Genomic DNA, 19301 nt, shown 5'->3' with positions numbered 1-19301 from the left:
ATTTGTATAGAAATCCCTTTATTTAAAAAAAAACTCACCCGTGGTGTCGGCTATTCACAAATTGTACAGAGATCGTCATGTTTCAAATGACAAACAATGTAAAAAATAACAGATAGAGTTTTTAACGAACACGACATGGATATTCAGTATCAGACAAATGAATAGCGTGGCGAGTGCCAACTCCGCTGCAGCCAGTGGTAAGTTAGTTACGGACTAATACAGGGTGTTGCGAAAGTAATATACATGACTCGCCGAAAGGCCATGATTCTGAAAGATAATCTGAACAAAAGTTAAAAGTCACGTGATCAGCACGGGTCCCATGAAGAAGCAATTTTTTTCCCGGCAATTTTTAAGATGTCGTAGAACTACAGCTGTTCACAATGTCCCCCAGAGTCACCCCTTTTCAGCTTAGTCCACCACTTTTGCAACATCCTGTATATAAGCCAATCCCGGTAGGACACTGTAATTGCATACAATAACACTGATTGTGGCGATTGCTGCAAATTGACAACTGTTGATTTACGACCGCAAAGCTGTTGTCTGAACATGATTGGGTTTGAATAAAATATTACAGTTTCCGGTTAAATGGGAAGTTGGATTATGCCATTGATTGTTTTGTAAATGAGAAATATCATTGTTGATTAAAGTTAAGCGTCCACCTATTGGTCTCGTACGTATCGGACCAAACCAATTTTCATAAATAAATGGAGAAATGGTGGCGGCGTTGGCAATGCCGATGAAGTGGACACGAAATGCCCTGAATTTATATACAAAGAATACTGGACACGTTCGTTGCCGAAAGGTGGACGGTAACGTACGGTTACGGTACGACGGAAACATACGATTATGGTTAATCAAGTGTCCACAACTTTTTCTAATAAACCTTTATTAGTTAAATCTTCTTCAATAAAGGAGCTTGGTAAACTAACATCATAAGGCTTTTATTCCTAAGAATATCGTTCGAAAAATAAACATAATGGTATAAAATGAGTGGGTACGGTTTAATGATCTTTATTTGACTCCTTGGAGTGACAGAAAGACAGTGAGATGGATTTGATTAACTTTCTTTTGTCTTATTTTGCGTCTAAAAACATAATTTATGTTACCGCGTTTCTCTGTTGGGATAAAGGTACAGTACAGTATTACTTACTGATAATTAATAATAATTTATGTAAGTGCTTATAAAATAGTAATTAGGTATCATAAAAAACATAAGCTACAAAAAATGATTTAGGTAAGTATGTAATTTAATAGTATTTTTTCATTTAATCTACAAATTTGAATTGATAGGTACCTAATTATGTGAAAGTTTGAAACTAAGTTGATAAAAAGTCATCGAGGCGCTCCTTTAGCATATCATATTTAAGTAAGTAACAATCCCAATAACAAGTAATATGCGTACACTCAGATGCTCTAGCCCAGTTGTACCGCAACGCCTCGGTAGCCGGCATCAGGCTGGTGGTAAGCCCCTTCCCCCGCGTGGCCCCCGGCCCCCGCCAGCCCCCGCTGTCGCCCGACGGACTGGACCATCTGCAGGGAAACGTGTTGGACCTGGCCTGTCCTGGAGCTGATGAGGTTATCCGTAAGGTTTGAAAGACATAATAAGCATACCTTCATTGTAATAAAAAACATAGAAGGTGGGGTAGCCCTGGTTCCTAAACTAGGGTAACCTGTGTGTCAGGAACCATTTCCTTCCAAAGAGTGATAAAATTTAAATGAGAAAAGGATGTAAGTATAGTTTCCTTCAATAGAAAACTGTAAAAGAGGAAGGTCTAAGTTGCCTGTGTTTGCGGGTCTGTCTGTTGCAAGGTTTTTTGTAAAGCTTATGGTCCACATTTTTATAAAAGAAACTCTTTTAGTGCCATAGTAACTAAATATAAATATTCTGCCATATACTATGTAAAGAAGTATATAAAATAATGTAAAAAAAGTATTATAACTTTGTTTGTCACGACTTTGACTGTACATTATGTACTGACCGATGTCAGTGTACAGGGTCCTTCGAAAGGTAAACAACACTTTTCCACTTTTAACCAATACAGTAATTAACTAATTAACACATTTGCAGGCTTCAGAAACTCGTTCATTTAATCAGCGCAATGCCTGGCTGTTGCTGCACGACGCGCCATACAACCTCACTGAGCTAGAAGCCTCCATGTCGAATATTGCCATTTTGCCCGATGCTGATGTGATTCTGTTCACCTCTGACATTACCGTCGACTTTTACAGGTTTATTTTCTGATTTTTATTTACTTTTCTAATTGAGTTTTGTAAAAGTCAAAGTTGGAAATCTTTCGTCAACCCACATTGGTGTTTTGAATGTTGAAAGTATGCTTACTATGTATAGAAACATAATTTATCAACTAATCATAACTTCAATCTTCATTAAATTTGCCCTAAAAAACTTATTTTGCGTAGGCGTTAAGTATTTTTACTGTACGAGTAATGGTACTTAATTACCATATTTTTATAAATATCGTGAAATTTACAGAGTAACCGTTCACAAGCCTCTTCAAATATCGGAGCTGGATATTTCCAGAAACAGTAGTGAGCAAGAGCTGGCTCAGTTCTGGCTGCAGAGGCCGAGTGTTGTGACTCGGAGGAGGAATTTGAATAACATCACGGTCAAGGCTGCTCTGGTTGTAAGTACCTACGATATATCTCTGGGTACAGTACAGGTACAGTATCAAAAGTGTACAAGATATTTTGGGATGCAGTAGGTATATGGTCAGCACATTTTCTAGCTAAAACTTGGCATAAGTGTTTAAAATGATTTTGAGATCTGTTTGTTTACCAAATAGATAAATCTAACTACAACAAAACTAAAGCATATGCTGTAAGCATATACGAAACTCTGGTATACATAATAAAAGAGTTTTGAAAAACTACATTATATGGCCACCTCTAGTCTCGGTTGCATAGCTATATGTCCTCCTGGTTGAACCCAAACTTTGATTTCAGCTTGTCCCATCTAGTCGTTTGAATAAATTAGTCTATTGCCGTTTTCCTTATAATTTTACAGTTTACAGACCTACGATTAATGATTTTAGGTGACCCAACCAGACAGCTTCGTCGGCTGGGATGACTTGACAACTAAAGGCATCGACACCATCCCCAAGGTCACATACCCTCTCATCTTACTGTTGGCACAGGATTTAAATATCAGGTAGGTATTTTTTTCTGTTGCTGGCATTTTTATCATTGTAAGTCTCAATATTCGCTCGTTAACTCGTTATAAAGGTATTTGGAGGTGGATGATGGGACCTAGAGATTCGTCGAGTATTCTATGGAAACCTTCGGAGAAGTGAAAATCGACTCTATTTAGGTACTGCATATTTAAAAAAACTTAGTCATAATATTGGTTTAGATACTTTCATTTGTCATAAGCCCTTATTATCGGATGGCTGTTTGATGTTTTAGACGAATATTCTTCTCTTTCACCATAAAAATTCAAGTACTTACTGCGTGCTGGTAGGACAGCAAAGGCCGAGGAAAGTATATAACCATTGTTCTCCTTATCACCATATTTTCCTCATAGCTTCGACTTCACCCAAGTGCAGAGCTACGGGGACCTGGTGAACGGGTCGTTCCACAACAGCGCGATCGGGCTGCTGGAGCAGGGCCGCATCGAGGTGGCCGCCACCAGCATGCTGCTGCGACGCGACCGCATGAGAATGACCCACTTCGTGTCAGAGTCCGCTGATTTGAAGTTCTTTAGGTTAGTTAACATTTATTTTATGGAGACGTACCTAATTTAAAACAGGTGAAACGTGGAACGAAACCTACATAGGCCTCATGTAATAAATACTTTTAAATTATTCAACTTTAAAAGTATTTATAACATAATAAAAATAAATAAATATTAAATAATAAAAATAATAAGAATAGAATTCGAAAGATCTAATTATTTAAAGACACAAGTAGGTAGCGGTTTAGCTTTAGTACTACTCTACGGCATCGACACCATCCCCAAGGTCACATACCCTCTCATCTTACTGTTGGCACAGGATTTAAATATCAGGTAGGTATTTTTTTCTGTTGCTGGCATTTTTATCATTGTAAGTCTCAATATTCGCTCGTTAACTCGTTATAAAGGTATTTGGAGGTGGATGATGGGACCTAGAGATTCGTCGAGTATTCTATGGAAACCTTCGGAGAAGTGAAAATCGACTCTATTTAGGTACTGCATATTTAAAAAAACTTAGTCATAATATTGGTTTAGATACTTTCATTTGTCATAAGCCCTTATTATCGGATGGCTGTTTGATGTTTTAGACGAATATTCTTCTCTTTCACCATAAAAATTCAAGTACTTACTGCGTGCTGGTAGGACAGCAAAGGCCGAGGAAAGTATATAACCATTGTTCTCCTTATCACCATATTTTCCTCATAGCTTCGACTTCACCCAAGTGCAGAGCTACGGGGACCTGGTGAACGGGTCGTTCCACAACAGCGCGATCGGGCTGCTGGAGCAGGGCCGCATCGAGGTGGCCGCCACCAGCATGCTGCTGCGACGCGACCGCATGAGAATGACCCACTTCGTGTCAGAGTCCGCTGATTTGAAGTTCTTTAGGTTAGTTAACATTTATTTTATGGAGACGTACCTAATTTAAAACCCGCCGGGCGGCCACCGCAGACGCGGTCGCCCCGTGCACACATGGCGGCGCACAGTGGACGGCGAGCTGCGAGCGCAAGGCCTGAGCTGGACGGAAGCCAGAGCGGTTGCTGAGGACAGAACGGCGTGGCGCACGCTTGTGAAGGCCCTCTGTACCACTGGGGTACCATAGGACAGCAACACACCTAATTTAAAACAGGTGAAACGTGGAACGAAACCTACATAGGCCTCATGTAATAAATACTTTTAAATTATTCAACTTTAAAAGTATTTATAACATAATAAAAATAAATAAATATTAAATAATAAAAATAATAAGAATAGAATTCGAAAGATCTAATTATTTAAAGACACAAGTAGGTAGCGGTTTAGCTTTAGTACTACTCTACCTGCGGTATACCTACACCAGGTAGATCAGGTATCGAAGGTAAAACGGACGAAGGACGAATTCTGAATAAAGTGAAATTTAAGTAGTAACTCAAGTGATAATTATTGAAAGAAGCTCAAAGTAAAACATCCAAATTCACTTTACGTTCCTTTATTTTCACAGTTGTGTTGTCTGCTTAACGGTTACAGCCAGAATGAAAATCCGATACTGATATCGCTCTTCCACTACTCGTTAAAAAAAAAATATAACTGACAGTTCAGTGTGGCCGTTCGAATAAAATACAAAAAGTATCGATATCAATATCAGTTACAAAATAATAGTTATAATACTCGATTATAGTTAAAATATTCCATATTGGTTAAGATATTCTTAAATTTTAACATAAACTTAAACAAAATAGTAATTTTAACAATAATAGCTAACAGATTCGTCCATCCTGACTTCATAGTCACGTCCTCGTGAATGTTTAAGTAAACAAATTAATAATCTGCAATAAGTAGGTAGCTAAACACAAAATATGAAAATTATATAATCATTAGTTTCATACTATACAATAAAATTCAAATAACTACTCAACAGCCATTATCCTGCCATTGAACTAACCATATTTTCGATGACCATTATCCTGCCATCAAAAATAACTAAAACTTTATTTGCGTGACCTTTATCCTGTCACTAAAAACAAAATTAACCAATGGCCATTATCCTGCCATTGATCTAACCATATTTTTGATGACTATTATCCTGCCATCGAAAGTTACTGATACTTTATTTCAGTGACCTTTATCCTGTCACTGAAAACAAAATCAACCAGAGGCCATTATCCTGCCATTACTCCTATTAAACTTTTCAGTGACCAATTATCCTGTCACAGAAATTAATCCTCATAATGATTCAGTTGCTTAATTATCCAATTATTATCCAGCTACAAAAAATTATAGATAACATGACCATTATCCTGCCATGAAAACAAACTATCAACTTTACTACATAAACAACCAATAGTCCTCATCATACCATTGAAACAAGCCAATACTATTGTATAACAATTGTGTAGCACAACATTTCTCATATTATCTTAACATTAAGGCGTGGCCAGAGGTGCGATGTTTTCAACACGGCACAAAACCATCCAACAAGATCTACATCGTTATTTTAGCAATTATTGCTACTTCTAAGCACAACCTTAATTAGTTTTCAAACAAATCTCATACATTAATCCATATTACTAAACAAATATGTTATTTTTGATTCGATCCTTCACTTAACAACTCCTACTCATATGTCTTCTACACACTCATCTTCATCCTTTTCCTCTCTATTCTGTCCCATACTATCAGTACTGTCTACAATTTTATTGGTAATTTCAATATCGCTTCCGCTATCATCACTGACACTTTCACTTTCACTTTCCTCGCTTTCATCCGACCTTTTAAAATTTAACCAAGGATGAACTTTATCAACTGGATGCACTCCTCTATATACAGCTTTTCCTTTATTTCTAGTGATTGCTGTGTCTTCGACCATATACCTATCATTACTTAAAACTTTAATGATTTTATAGGGTCCCAAACATTTTGAGATCAATTTCCTACTTTTCCCAGGACATAAAAGTGATCTCTCGACGCGAACCAAATCGCCCAACTGAAACTTACGTGCTTCGCACCTACTTTTGTCAAACCTATTTTTTTGTTCGCTTTGATTGCGTTCTATATGTTCACTAACAGTTTTTCTAATTTCTTCTAAACTTTCATTACTGTTTTCGCTACTAATTTCAATGCCTGCCTTAATTTTTCCTTCTGTCATACTCGTTAACCGTAAACCGAATAATACTTCAGCAGGAGTGCGACCGATACCTTTGTTTATGGTGTTATTTAAACCCCATTGCACGTCAAGCACCTTTTCGTCCCAGATTCGCTCTTCTTGGCCATGGTTCATGGCTGTCAATGCATCAAGGATAGTTCGGTTATACCTCTCCACTTGCCCATTGGCTCGTGGAGTGGCAACCGCGTTCATTATGTGCTTAACACCTATACCCTCTAGAAATTCTTTTAATCTCTTTCCTGTAAACGAAGAATATCTATCTGTAATCAACCTGACCGGGCGCCCGAAAGTTGCAAAATATTCTTTAAAAATTCGAATGGTCGTAAGAGCTTTCGTATTTTTGACTGCTTTTAATACGATGAATTTACTAAAAGAATCTATAATAACCAATAAATACTTGTTCTTTCTTTTACTTTCATTAAAAGGACCCAGGTGGTCAGCGTGGAGGGTGTGAAATGGTGTAGTAATTTTAGGGATAGGGTGTAGGAAACCAGACTTTTTCCCTGATGGAGTTTTACTGTGCGCACATTCCAGACATGACTGTACATATTTTTTAACAAATTTCAAGGCAAGGGAGATCCTCTGTGCCAGGTACGCCCCAGAGCGGTAGTCAAAACCGCGGCTCCTCAAGCGTCGCCCAATCTCCCTGACGAACCGCCTCCCCTGTTCCCCCCAAACCCCAGTGGTCTCAATGGCAAGAGGCACAAAAATATAGCCACCCGCAATCAACTGGCCGTATTTGACGCACTTCTGTCGTGCAGCCGCCTCGGCAGCCGCACCCACCGTGCCAGCAGTGTGCCCCACGTGGGACGGGGCAAATGTGCAGACGCATGTGGCGTCCCAGAGCAGGCACCGACCTTTCTCCCACGGTATCAAGGTGAGACCGTCCGGACGCCTCCCATCACTGCGACTCAACCCCGGCGGCTCAAGAACCGCCGGAATGTCAGCAGAAATGAGAGCCCTCCGAACGATATCATTTATTGCGTGATGCCGTGAGATTCTGCCTGCACTTCGGACACAATGAAGCCCATGGCGCCCCTGCACGTCAACGTTTGCACCACAAACACAGCGATGCGGCTGACATACGTCACAGCCCAGACGAAGTGCCACCGCCACACGCAAGGAATTGTCATCTAACAAAGTCCCTAAGTGCGGCGATGGCAAAGCGTGAAGCCACAGCCCGGACTCAGGGCGGGATACAGCCAGCAGACGCGCACGCTCAGCCCCCGAGCTATGCCCTAGGAGGCCATCGAGGGATACTCGGCAGATCTCCTCATCCCAAGCGCGCTGTCGCTCGGGAAAGTCGGGATCATCACAGCCAGGACAACGAGCACGCCAGAGACTCAAGGCCTCTTCAGCGAACGGAATGCTAAAGTCATCACCATTGACTTGTAAGATACGAGTGACTAACTCCAACACCCCGCTCGCCGAGGCCAGAAAAGCCGGCAGCTCGATGTCCTGAAGGCGACGAATGCCCAAACCCCCATGCCTGATGGGTAGTGCCGCCTGAGACCACTGGAGGTCTGACATCCCCACGTTGAGAACACTCTCAAGCAACTCTCTGAGCATGTTGTCATACCTCAAGGACTCCTCTCCGCACAGCCAGACCGGCGCAGTACGAAGAGTATATGTCAGCCTTGGGATGGAAAAACAGCTGCGCAAAATGGTTAGAGCCACATGCGCAGAGAGCTGCTTGAGGTGGGGCTTAGTGTCTGTCAAATTCCTGAGTTTGGAAAGGATGACCCCAGGAACACCCTCAGCAAAGATGGGGGCACCCAGAAGAGTGAAGTCCGATTTGACTAACAAATTCACCCCCGGGACCGCGGCTTCCACTCGCATGCGGGTATCGCTAGGCAGCTGCCCCGAACATGGAAACAGCTCGCATTTATGTGTGTTCAAGCACAGTCCCAAGTTACTGAGACCCTGTTTCAGGGTCTCAATGTCAGCCAAAACTACCTCTGGGCTGCCCCCCAAGGTACCATCATCTAGATACCACACGTTGAGAGGAGAGCGCAAGTGAGCCACAACATCTTGGGTGGCCAGGCTAAAGATCAAAGGGCCTAAAGGATCGCCCTGTTGAACACCCACCCTTGACTCCACCAGGCTATCACCATAGAATAAATTACTTGGTTTCGAATAGCACTGATGGAGAAAAGGGTACAGCGCTGGGGTATGATCTCTAACCCGCGCCAAAATTATGTCCCTCTCAACCGTGTTAAAGGCGTTCCTGAGGTCAACCTTGATGATCACGTCATCCGAACCATCGCGGGAAAACGCGAAAGACCGCGTCGCGTGTATAGCAGCCTCACAGCCCAAGGGTACGCCAAAACCCAACTGATGAGGCTGCAAACGCTGGGACATAACGTCTCTGTATATATATATATATATATATATTTCTTTAATTTTATCCAAAGTTTTATCCACCGAAAAGTGACCAATGTCATCATGACAAGCTTTCAAAATCTGCCATCGCACACCCTTCGGCACCACCCACCTTGGTCCATTTTCCGTCTTCCTATAAACGTTATTATTCTTAATGCAATAATTCTCTTGAATATCAGCAATGCTTTTACTACTTGTATCCTGTAATATAGTTTTGATCCTATTAACTTCACTATCTGCAGACTGAACTGTTTTTAACCAATCATTAGTTATATTTAATACCGTCGGAATTTCTATTTCAGTTACGTTTTCTTCAACAAGTGGATTCCTACTCAATGCATCTACGTGACACATTAATTTACCAGAGTTATATTTTATATTACAATCGAACTCTTGTATCAGGCTCCACCAGCGTGCAACTCTCGGAATCATATCACGTTTAGTAAACGTAGCCCGTAAAGAATTACAGTCTGTGACTATGGTAAAGGGCATTCCAAGTAAATAGGACCTAAATTTAATTAATGAAGACACTACGGCTAGTGTTTCTAATTCATACGAGGAGAAATGTTGCTCAACTGGTGAAGTCTGACGACTAAAGTAGGCTACTGGTTTTAATTCACCCGATTCCTGTTTTTGAAAAAGTATACCCCCCACTCCCAATTTACTTGCGTCTGTGTGTAATTCCGATTCAAGATTTGGATTATATAAAGCCAATACTGGTCTAGTAATAAGCTTTTGCTTAAGCTCGTCAAAAGCTTTTTGCTGATGCGTTCCCCAACTCCACGGACAATTCTTCTTCAGTAAACCCGTTAAAGGTTTGGCAATTTCTGCAAACCCCTTTATAAACTTCCTGAAAAAGCTTGCCAATCCTAGAAACTGTCTTACATTATGAACGCTATTTGGTGTTGGAAAAGATTGAACAGCTTGAATTTTTTTTTCACCAGGTCTTATGCCTGCAGAACAAATATCAAACCCTAAAAAGTCAACAGACGTTTGAAAGAAATAACATTTGCTCGGTTTAAGCGTAAGGCTAAATTCTCTTAACCTTTTAAATATCATTTCAAGCCTATCCAATCCCTCCTCCACTGTCTTTGAGGGAACCAAGACATCATCCATGTAAGCCACGGCTGTACTAAATCTCAATGTACCTAATGCCTTATTTATTGTCCGTTGGAACACTGCTGGAGCGTTCGATAGGCCAAAGGGCATTCTATTGAATTCCCATTGGCCATCAGGCGTGACAAACGCAGTCTTTGGTTTGGAGTCTTCATGTAACTCAACCTGATAGTACCCACTTGCTAGGTCTAATGTGCTATAATAACTACAGCCAGACAATCTATTCATCTGATCCTCCATACAAGGCAGGGGATAATGTTGTTTTATTGTTTTTCGATTTAATGCTCTGTAATCGACACACAGCCGTTTATCCCCTGTCTTTTTCCTAACCAAAATAATTGGGCTCGCAAAAGGTGAATTTGACTCGCGAACTATCCCGTTGCTACTTAATTCATCGACCATACTTTGAACTTCTTCTCGTTCCTTTTGCGACAACCTGTACGGCCTGTAGACAACTGGCTGGTCGTCACTAAGGTCAATGCTCATTTTCTCAATACTTGTACATCCTAATTCACCAAGCGAGGTTGCAAAACAGTCCCTATATTTATTTACCAGATCAAGAAGTTTACTCTTGTGTTCCTTAGAAACGCTCCCTATGTTTAATTGATCCGAAGTAAATGGCTCTAAAGAAGATGTATTTACTATTCTGTTAATCTCACAAACGCCAAGAGACTCCAAGACAATTTCTGCTCGGGCAATTAATTCACTTTTTTTAAACTGTATTGGTGCAAGACCCAACGGCGTGATACAAATCAAACCTAAGCCTTTTTCAATTTGATATACTCCTTCTTGTACCTGATACTCTTTAGATGGTTGTGACCTGTGACTGCCCTTTATATAAATACTACCACTAAAATCAGAACTGCATGTGATATCAACAAAGTTAGGTCCCGTTACTGTCAGCAAAATATCTTTCGCGACCTTAAGCTCCAAAAAGCGCGTGTCATTCCTAACCATTTCATAGCGGCTCGTTACTTTCAATCCTTGGTAATTTCTCACTATCTCAACATGAGACTGATCAGTGTACGTTTGTCCTACAAGCAAAGGATACTTTAGAAGATGGTCATCCACAATTACACACAGTACATTAGCAACTACTCCTTGTATAGACAGCTCAGCATAATTGGAGCCAATTGAATTTACTAAACTTCCACCAAAACCAGCCATGGGATAAACCACTGAAGAATCCCATCCTCCGAAAATGTCCTTTGCATCGGATTTTCTTATTAATGTTAATTCGCTTCCCATATCTATTAAACAACATCTTTCTATTCCGTTCACAAGTACCTTTTGCACGTAATCATTCTGCGGCTCATTTGTTAACCGTTTAACAAGCAATATGGCCTTTTCCTTACTTTCCTCTGAAACACCTTCCTTTTTTCGTGGCCGGTAACATTCAGACTCCAAATGTCCCATTATCGAACAATTATTACACTTTTTGACGGGCTTTGGACATTTGGACAATGGATGCCCTTCTTGCTTACAATTGTAACACCTGATACTATTGTTACCAAATGATTTATTTAACGTCATTTTAGAATCACGATAGTATTTCTTATTGCCTACTGACGTAATGGTATTATTCCTATTACCAGATTTGACATTTCGCAAATAAGCTAGTAATAGATAGATAGATAGATAGATAGAGTACTCTTTATTTGTACACCAAGAAATGATTAACAATTTTACATAGACACTTAACTAGGGTACAAAAGGCGGTCTTATCGCTTATAGCGATCTCTTCCAGACAACCTTTGGATGGATGGACTAGAGATATAAAAGGGGTACAGTGTACTTACTCAAGGAATATAGTATAATTTAAGTTATTATTATCTAACTACACACTAAATATAAGCAAAAAATAAATAAAAAATACACACAAGTACATACGCCTACTACATGTATTATAATACACAATTATATACAATATAATACATATATAAATATATACAAACACATATATACATACATACATCATATACATACACATACATATCATACATATTATACCTACATACATGATTTTTAATACATATTTAATGATCTGATAACAGCTAAACAGTTGATTTAAGGTAGTGTTCCTTCACCATTCTCTTAAAGGTTTCCAGAGTTGGTGCTTGTCGGATTTTTGAAGGAAGATCATTCCACAAAGTGATAGCGCGTACTGTGTAAGAAGCACTGAAGAATTTAGTGGTATTAGGAGGGATATTAAGGCGGAGATTGTGGGTAGAGCGCAGTGTCAGGTTGTGAGATTCACAACGAAGCTGAAAGCGTTCTTTTAAGTAAGCGGGGTATGTTGGGTTAAAGAGTATGGAATATAAAAGTGAAAGAATGTGGGCATTGCGACGAAGACGAATAGGGAGCCACTTGAGTTTCGCGCGAAAGTCGGAAACATGGTCATATTTGCGTAAGCCAAATATAAACCGTATAGAAAAATTTTGGAGTCGCTCAAGCTTATTTAACTGCTCCTCAGTTAAATCTGGATAGCAAGAATCGGCATAATCTAAAATAGGTAGAAGTAAAGACTGAGAAAGCTCAATTTTGGTGGAAGTGGGCAAGAAATTCCGCAATCTGCGAAGTGAACCTGCTGAAGCAAACATCTTTCTACTAACTACTTCCAGCTGCTTTTTCAAGTAATTTGTCAGGGTCACTAAACTGCACCGCTTCAGCCCCTAGTCTAACGGATCTATCATCTATACCGTGGAGTATACACTCCACTGCGTGTTTTCCCGAAATCCCGCATCGATTTAGTAAAGCGACTTTCTCATAGAAGTAATCTTCAAGTGACTCACCAAACTTAGCTCTCTTAGCCAACATATCTGACAGCATCTGTCCATAATTTTCTTGTGAGGGAAAAGCGGATATAAGTTTGGTTTGCCACTCAGGCCATGTAAATAAAACTGTTGACAAACCCTCGTACCTTTTTTTTGCTACCCCCACTAGTTTAGGAATTGCATAATGTATAACTTGCCTTTCACTCCAACCATACAAAACAGCACATTCGTTCACCTTCGTCAACCAATTGTCTATACTTTGATTTTTTAACGAAGGATCGAATTCAGGTACAACGTTAGTGTTCGAAAAACTTTCCTTACTACTAGATTTATTAAACAATTTTGACAACTGTGACATTAAGTCTCTAGTACTGTGCCTATCAGTAGATCTAGACTTCGACCTTCGGCTACGAGATCTATACGAGTTACGCCGGGATCGACGAGCTTCTACCCTCTCTCTACTCCTCGGTCTACTCTCTCTTTTGGTGCCACTAACACGCGTAGGAGACAAATCGCGTCTGAAACGACTACGTCCTAGGCTCATATCTTCACGACGCGAGATTGGGGAGCGACTTCGTGATGCCCGGTTACTACAGTTCGTTCTGACCTGCGATCGTTCTGGAGTGTGCAGCTCCCGTCGACGAAATCCATGCGGGGTGCGCTCTCTCCTCCTGGACCGGCGACGTGAAGAACGCTCTCTGCTGCGGCCTCGGCGTCCGACGTCTTTGGACGATCGATGCGGTGGTTGGGCTTCCTCGGCGTAGGCGTCCAGCAGCTGCTGAAATCCACCATTTTCACTCGCCATTCTCAACTGAAAATATAAACGAACGATTACTATTCTTCGTTTTAACATTCATTAGTCACCCATGTAACGACTGAAAGGTAAAACTAAAATACTTTTTGAAATCGCATAAATATGAAAGGGTACAAAATAAATAAATAAAATAAATGGTTAACATGAAGAGGCAATAGGTATTAACATGTGCTAATTATAAATCAAGTAGTTGTAGGAATATAAGCAATTCTAGGTTATTACTTTATATTATGTGTGGTATTTATTCTAGTAAAATCATTTAAAGCACTCAAGAACAATAAAGCAACTGTTACCCAACGTCATTTGAAAGAGATAAACCATTATAACCTGAAAATATCGGCATGTCCTGGCTAGCGGCATAAAATAAAAACATTTATTATTATAATCCTCGATATTATTATAGTACCTTTAATTTTCATTCGGAGGTACAAGGAACGTTACCGGAGACTGAAACCATGTGCTAATAATTACAATTAAAATTGTGTAGGCACACACGTGTCACGGTAATAAAATAACCTCGATCGTCACTAGGTATGGGCGTTATTTCACGTCACTATTTACAATAACTGGCTACGGGCATGTAACCGATTAACCAGTTTTGAGATAAACAACAAACTAGTGATTTTTGCAAACCAGTGATTATTGTAAACACGACAAAACATTTGTAGACTGAATAAAAGAGTGACAGGAAATATCACTTATCACTGATCTAAGTTTATTTATACAGTTTAGTTATTACACTAATTTAACTAACAAAATTTTATTTTTTTACAAAAATATACCTCTGCCCTCATATAAAAACATACCTAAAACAACTTCCCCTAAACAACTCCCCAAAACACCTTAGGATTGCCGAGATATTTACAGATTTAAAACGTCATAACATTTTAGAAATATCACTTCAACTGAACAAATATAGGTAATTATTTAAAACTGCACATTGAATAAAGAATTCTGACGTGTAACGAAATTTTTCTTCCTCAAAGAAACAAAAATGACTCCCATAGAAAAATAAAATAAAATTGTAGGTAGGTTACCTACAATTATTTGTATCTCTGATTATGTGCCGTTAAAACCACTATCATTTCGTATAATTAACCTTAACATAGAGGTAGGTACATACCTGGGCGTTGCTGTCCCACTTCTGAATTTGAAAGAAGCTCAAAGTAAAACATCCAAATTCACTTTACGTTCCTTTATTTTCACAGTTGTGTTGTCTGCTTAACTGTTACAGCCAGAATGAAAATCCGATACTGATATCGCTCTTCCACTACTCGTTAAAAAAAAAATATAACTGACAGTTCAGTGTGGCCGTTCGAATAAAATACAAAAAGTATCGATATCAATATCAGTTACAAAATAATAGTTATAATACTCGATTATAGTTAAAATATTCCATATTGGTTAAGATATTCTTAAATTTTAACATAAACTTAAACAAAATAGTAATTTTAACAATAATAGCTAACATTATAAACGTTTCCAGGCCAGCCTTCATCTTCCGTCAGCCGCCGCAGTCGGCAGTGGCCAACATCTTCCTTCTCCCTCTCTCCCGCGGGGTGTGGATCGCCAGCTTCATAGTATTCCTGCTAGTAGCTGCTTTCCTGTCTCTCTTTAGCAGACGACTCATGGGCCTGGACCCGAGTCTGGAAGTCATCACTCCCGGAGAGACTTTGACGTTTGCTGTAGGCGCTGTTTGTCAGCAGGGTTAGTTTTTTTTTGAATGATCACAAATTGTCTTACAATGTCATCTTAGGTAAACTTCTATATGTATAAAATTTATGTAGGTACTATTCTAAACTTATGTTACTTTAAAAATTGCTTTTATTTTCAGGCTTCTTCATGACGCCGAACCTGCAGTCAATCCGTGTGATGATGTTCTTCACATTCATCACCTCACTGTTTCTCTTCACATCGTATTCTGCCAAGATCGTTGCTCTCCTGCAGAGCCCTAGCAACTCCATCCTGACTGTCAGAGATCTGGCCATGTCGCCGCTGTCGTGTGGAGTCCAGGACACATCCTACAAGAAGACTTATTACATTGTAAGAAAGGAGGAAGGAAAATTTGGTTATTTTACTATGCCAACAACCATCACACAGTAGCAACCACAATGCTTTAGTTTTTTGGTACCACGGTAGTTGGTAGGTACTTACACCATACATTACATCAATACACTATAGTTGGTGCCCTGCGATAGAGCTTACCGAGTAGAACATTAGCTAAGCTGCTTCTACCAAGGCAATCGTCACTTAGATGTTTGAATTATACATTATTGGTTCGCATGGTAGCCTGCTGCCTGTCGATGGCAAGCTGGCCACCAAGTAATGCAAAGCCGCTTTAAATTAATCGATAAATTGAATTTAAAGCACTTTGTACAAGCCCAGCCCACTAGACTGACGACCTTCGATAAGAAAGACTGGATAAAAAACCCGAAGAGAGAGTATTGTGGATATTGTGGTACAGGTCCAGTAGACGATTACTAGCAGATCATGATGATCATGATTGAGCTCCCAACAAATAACGCCATAAGGCTGCCTAACTGCCTGCATAGGCTCCTGCCACCCATTAGGGCAAGTTCTGACTATTCTCCTGTCCCAGGACAACCCGCACCCGGCGACCAAGGTGCTGTACGAGCGCAAGCTGCGCGCGCAGGGCGAGCGCGCCTTCAGCTACACGGCGGAGGAGGGCGTGGCCCGGCTGCGCTCCGGGCAGTTCGCGTTCCAGGTGAGAGGTGACCTTTATGGTATAGAAGGGGTTGTAAAAGTGGTAGGTATAATCAGACGCAAGAGGGTCAGGTGAGCTTGAGCTGGCTGAAGTGGGAGATGACCTTTATGGTATAGAAGGTGTTACAAAACTGGTAGGCATAATCAGTCACAAGAGGATCAGGTGAGCTGGCAAAAGTGGGAGCTGACCTTTATGGTATATAAGGTGTTGCAAAAGTGGTAGGTATAATCGGTGAGCCGGTAGAAGTGGGAGTAGACCTTTATGTACAGGGGGTTGGCAATGGCGTTAGTAGAGTAAGCCGTAAGGGGTTGTCTCGTCAGCAAGTAATACTGAACAATTTAGCTCTATAGGATTTAGAAAATATTACTGATAGAAAAGATTTGTTTTGACAATCGTTTATAAAATAATATGCGAGTTTTTAGTAAATTACCATTGAAAGGTCACCATGGAAGAATCCTCGATTGACAGAAAAGCTTCTTTTTGACCTCTATACTAATTGTTCCAGGTTGAACTGAGTGCTGGATTCGATATAATAAGCAAGACGTTCACGGAAAGTGAGAAATGTGGACTGAACTATGTGGACCCGTTTCGTCTCCAAGCGGTCGGTATTCCGATAAAGAAGCACTCAGGGCTTAAAGAGCTGGTTTCCAATAGGTAAATATTACATAGTGTATCGTACCTATACATAGAGTATGATGGCAATAAAATATTTGATTTGATTTGATTTAGAGCAAATCCAGAACACGAGTATAAGTACCTGACTCTCATATATTTGATTTAAATCTGAATTTGAACATAGTAATAATATTCATTTGACCTGTTAACAGTCGTAAAGTCTAGTCAGAGGCCTTTGGGCAGCTTAAAAACATTTGACAGTCGGGTTAACCACTTACCCGAAAACTCTCTCAGCACAAGCTTACTTGTGTTGGGATTGAGGTGCACTATTCCGTACTGCCTAAGCTCTTCTTCGATTGGAAGGAGACCCGTGCCCCAGCAGTGGGACATGATAGGTTGTCTTCATCCACTGATTGCAGGCTCCGCTGGTTCCGCGACACGGGGCTCATGGATCGCGTGCGCCGCATCTGGTCCGTGCAGAAGCCTCGCTGCGACTCCGCCAGCATCTCGGGTGTCGTTACCGTGGGGCTCGCCGACTGCCTGCCCGCCTTCCAGGTGCTGATGTGCGGGGCTGCAGCCTCCGGCGCAATCTTGGTCATGGAGGTCTTAGTGCACAAGGTTAGTTGAAGTGGTTATTATAGTTCTATAATTCTGGATTGGAAGATATTTTTGGTAAGGTTTTTCTTTATTTTCTGTTTCATCTTTGGGATCTGGAGGAGGGGGGGAGGTTCCCAGTAAATGAACGTAAAGCTTGTAGACATTATGTGAAAAAGTAGATCATATTGTAATACCTACTATTATTTCTTGTTACAGATTAAACAGCGTTACAAAGTGAAGAGCACACATTTTATTAATTAGCTGAGGTATTAACTTTGAAAAATATCGACACGAAGATTTGTTTGTACATACTTATTTTAGCCACCTTACCTAAATTAGTACATTTTAAATGATCGTGCATATACTAAATCACTCTTCCAGATGTAGATTGATAGATAGAATATTTTTATTTGTACACACACGGGAACAGAATGTACATGCTTGTAAGTATACAAAATACAAACCCATGTATCATGATGTATAATAATACATAATATACATCACAATATTCACTGAACAATGGCGATAGATACATAATAGCTTCGAAACTTGTAACACAAACATGGATATGGATACGACAGCACAAAGAGATTCGTCGAAGCGACTGACAGCGTGACGGGAAAGAAGGCATGTCAGCCAATACATAATCAAATTGTTTGAACGTTATGTCGATTAAAATATTTATATATAAGAAAAGAAATTGGTACCGACAAAATTGCTAAAATAATATAAACTAAAGGTAAGCTACCTATCGGTATCGTGGGTATCGCATCACACGAACTTTTGTACTAATGCGTCCACTGTTTCGGAACCAATCCCGTATCTGAGGTGACCTCTAGTAATCGGATTGCCGATGTCACTTTCATACTTACGGATTTTAGAGCGACACTATCATACGTACCATTTCAGTTCGGTATATCCGTCGGTATATAACGATAGATGGACGCTTACCTGGACGCGTACGGTCGAATGGCGTAGTGGTTAGTGGCCCTGACTGCTATGTCGAAGATCCCGGGTTCGATTCCCGGCTGGGGCAGATATTTGTTTAAAGACAGATATCTGCACTCGGGTCTTGGGTGTTGATATTTATATTTAGTATCTATCTATCTATGTATTTGTGTAGATATATCAGCTGTCCGACACCCATAACACAGGTTCTGCCTAGCTTGGGGTCGGATGGCCGTGTGTGAGATGTCCCCACATATTTATTTATTTATTTATTTATTTACCTTAAAGGTCCCCTACGTAGTATTCATTCTGGCGTTCATTGATCACGGGCAATCGAGGTGTTGCAAAAGTGGTATAATTAAATGAATTGGCGGACTCAGATTTTTATTCTTAACTAATCTATAATGAATAGTCACGAGGCAAATAAAATTTATATTGAAAAGTAAGTAATTATAAAACGTTTTTTCCCAATTTTTTAAAGTTGCCTATAACTAACATTTACA

The 19301-nt window shown here is 40.1% G+C and overlaps 1 protein-coding gene across 1 annotated transcript; it reads left to right on the top strand.

Moving 5' to 3' along the window:
- The first annotated feature begins 927 nt into the window (after positions 1-927).
- LOC105392960 lies at positions 928-18797 on the top strand. Its single transcript, XM_048627490.1, has 14 exons — positions 928-1129; positions 1409-1587; positions 2069-2229; positions 2492-2642; positions 3051-3166; positions 3539-3718; positions 3899-4021; positions 4394-4573; positions 15400-15620; positions 15748-15956; positions 16513-16638; positions 17144-17292; positions 17673-17871; positions 18067-18797. The coding sequence occupies exons 1-14, from the start codon at positions 1048-1050 to the stop codon at positions 18109-18111; spliced, it is 2121 nt and encodes a 706-aa protein (XP_048483447.1). The 5' UTR covers positions 928-1047; the 3' UTR covers positions 18112-18797.
- Positions 18798-19301: the final 504 nt, after the last annotated feature.

The sequence above is a fragment of the Plutella xylostella genome, chromosome 18 (genome assembly GCF_932276165.1).
Source record: "Plutella xylostella chromosome 18, ilPluXylo3.1, whole genome shotgun sequence".
NCBI lineage: Eukaryota > Metazoa > Arthropoda > Insecta > Lepidoptera > Plutellidae > Plutella > Plutella xylostella.
The sequence above is the reverse complement of the archived record's forward strand: the minus strand, read 5'-3'. Positions and strand labels throughout refer to the sequence as shown.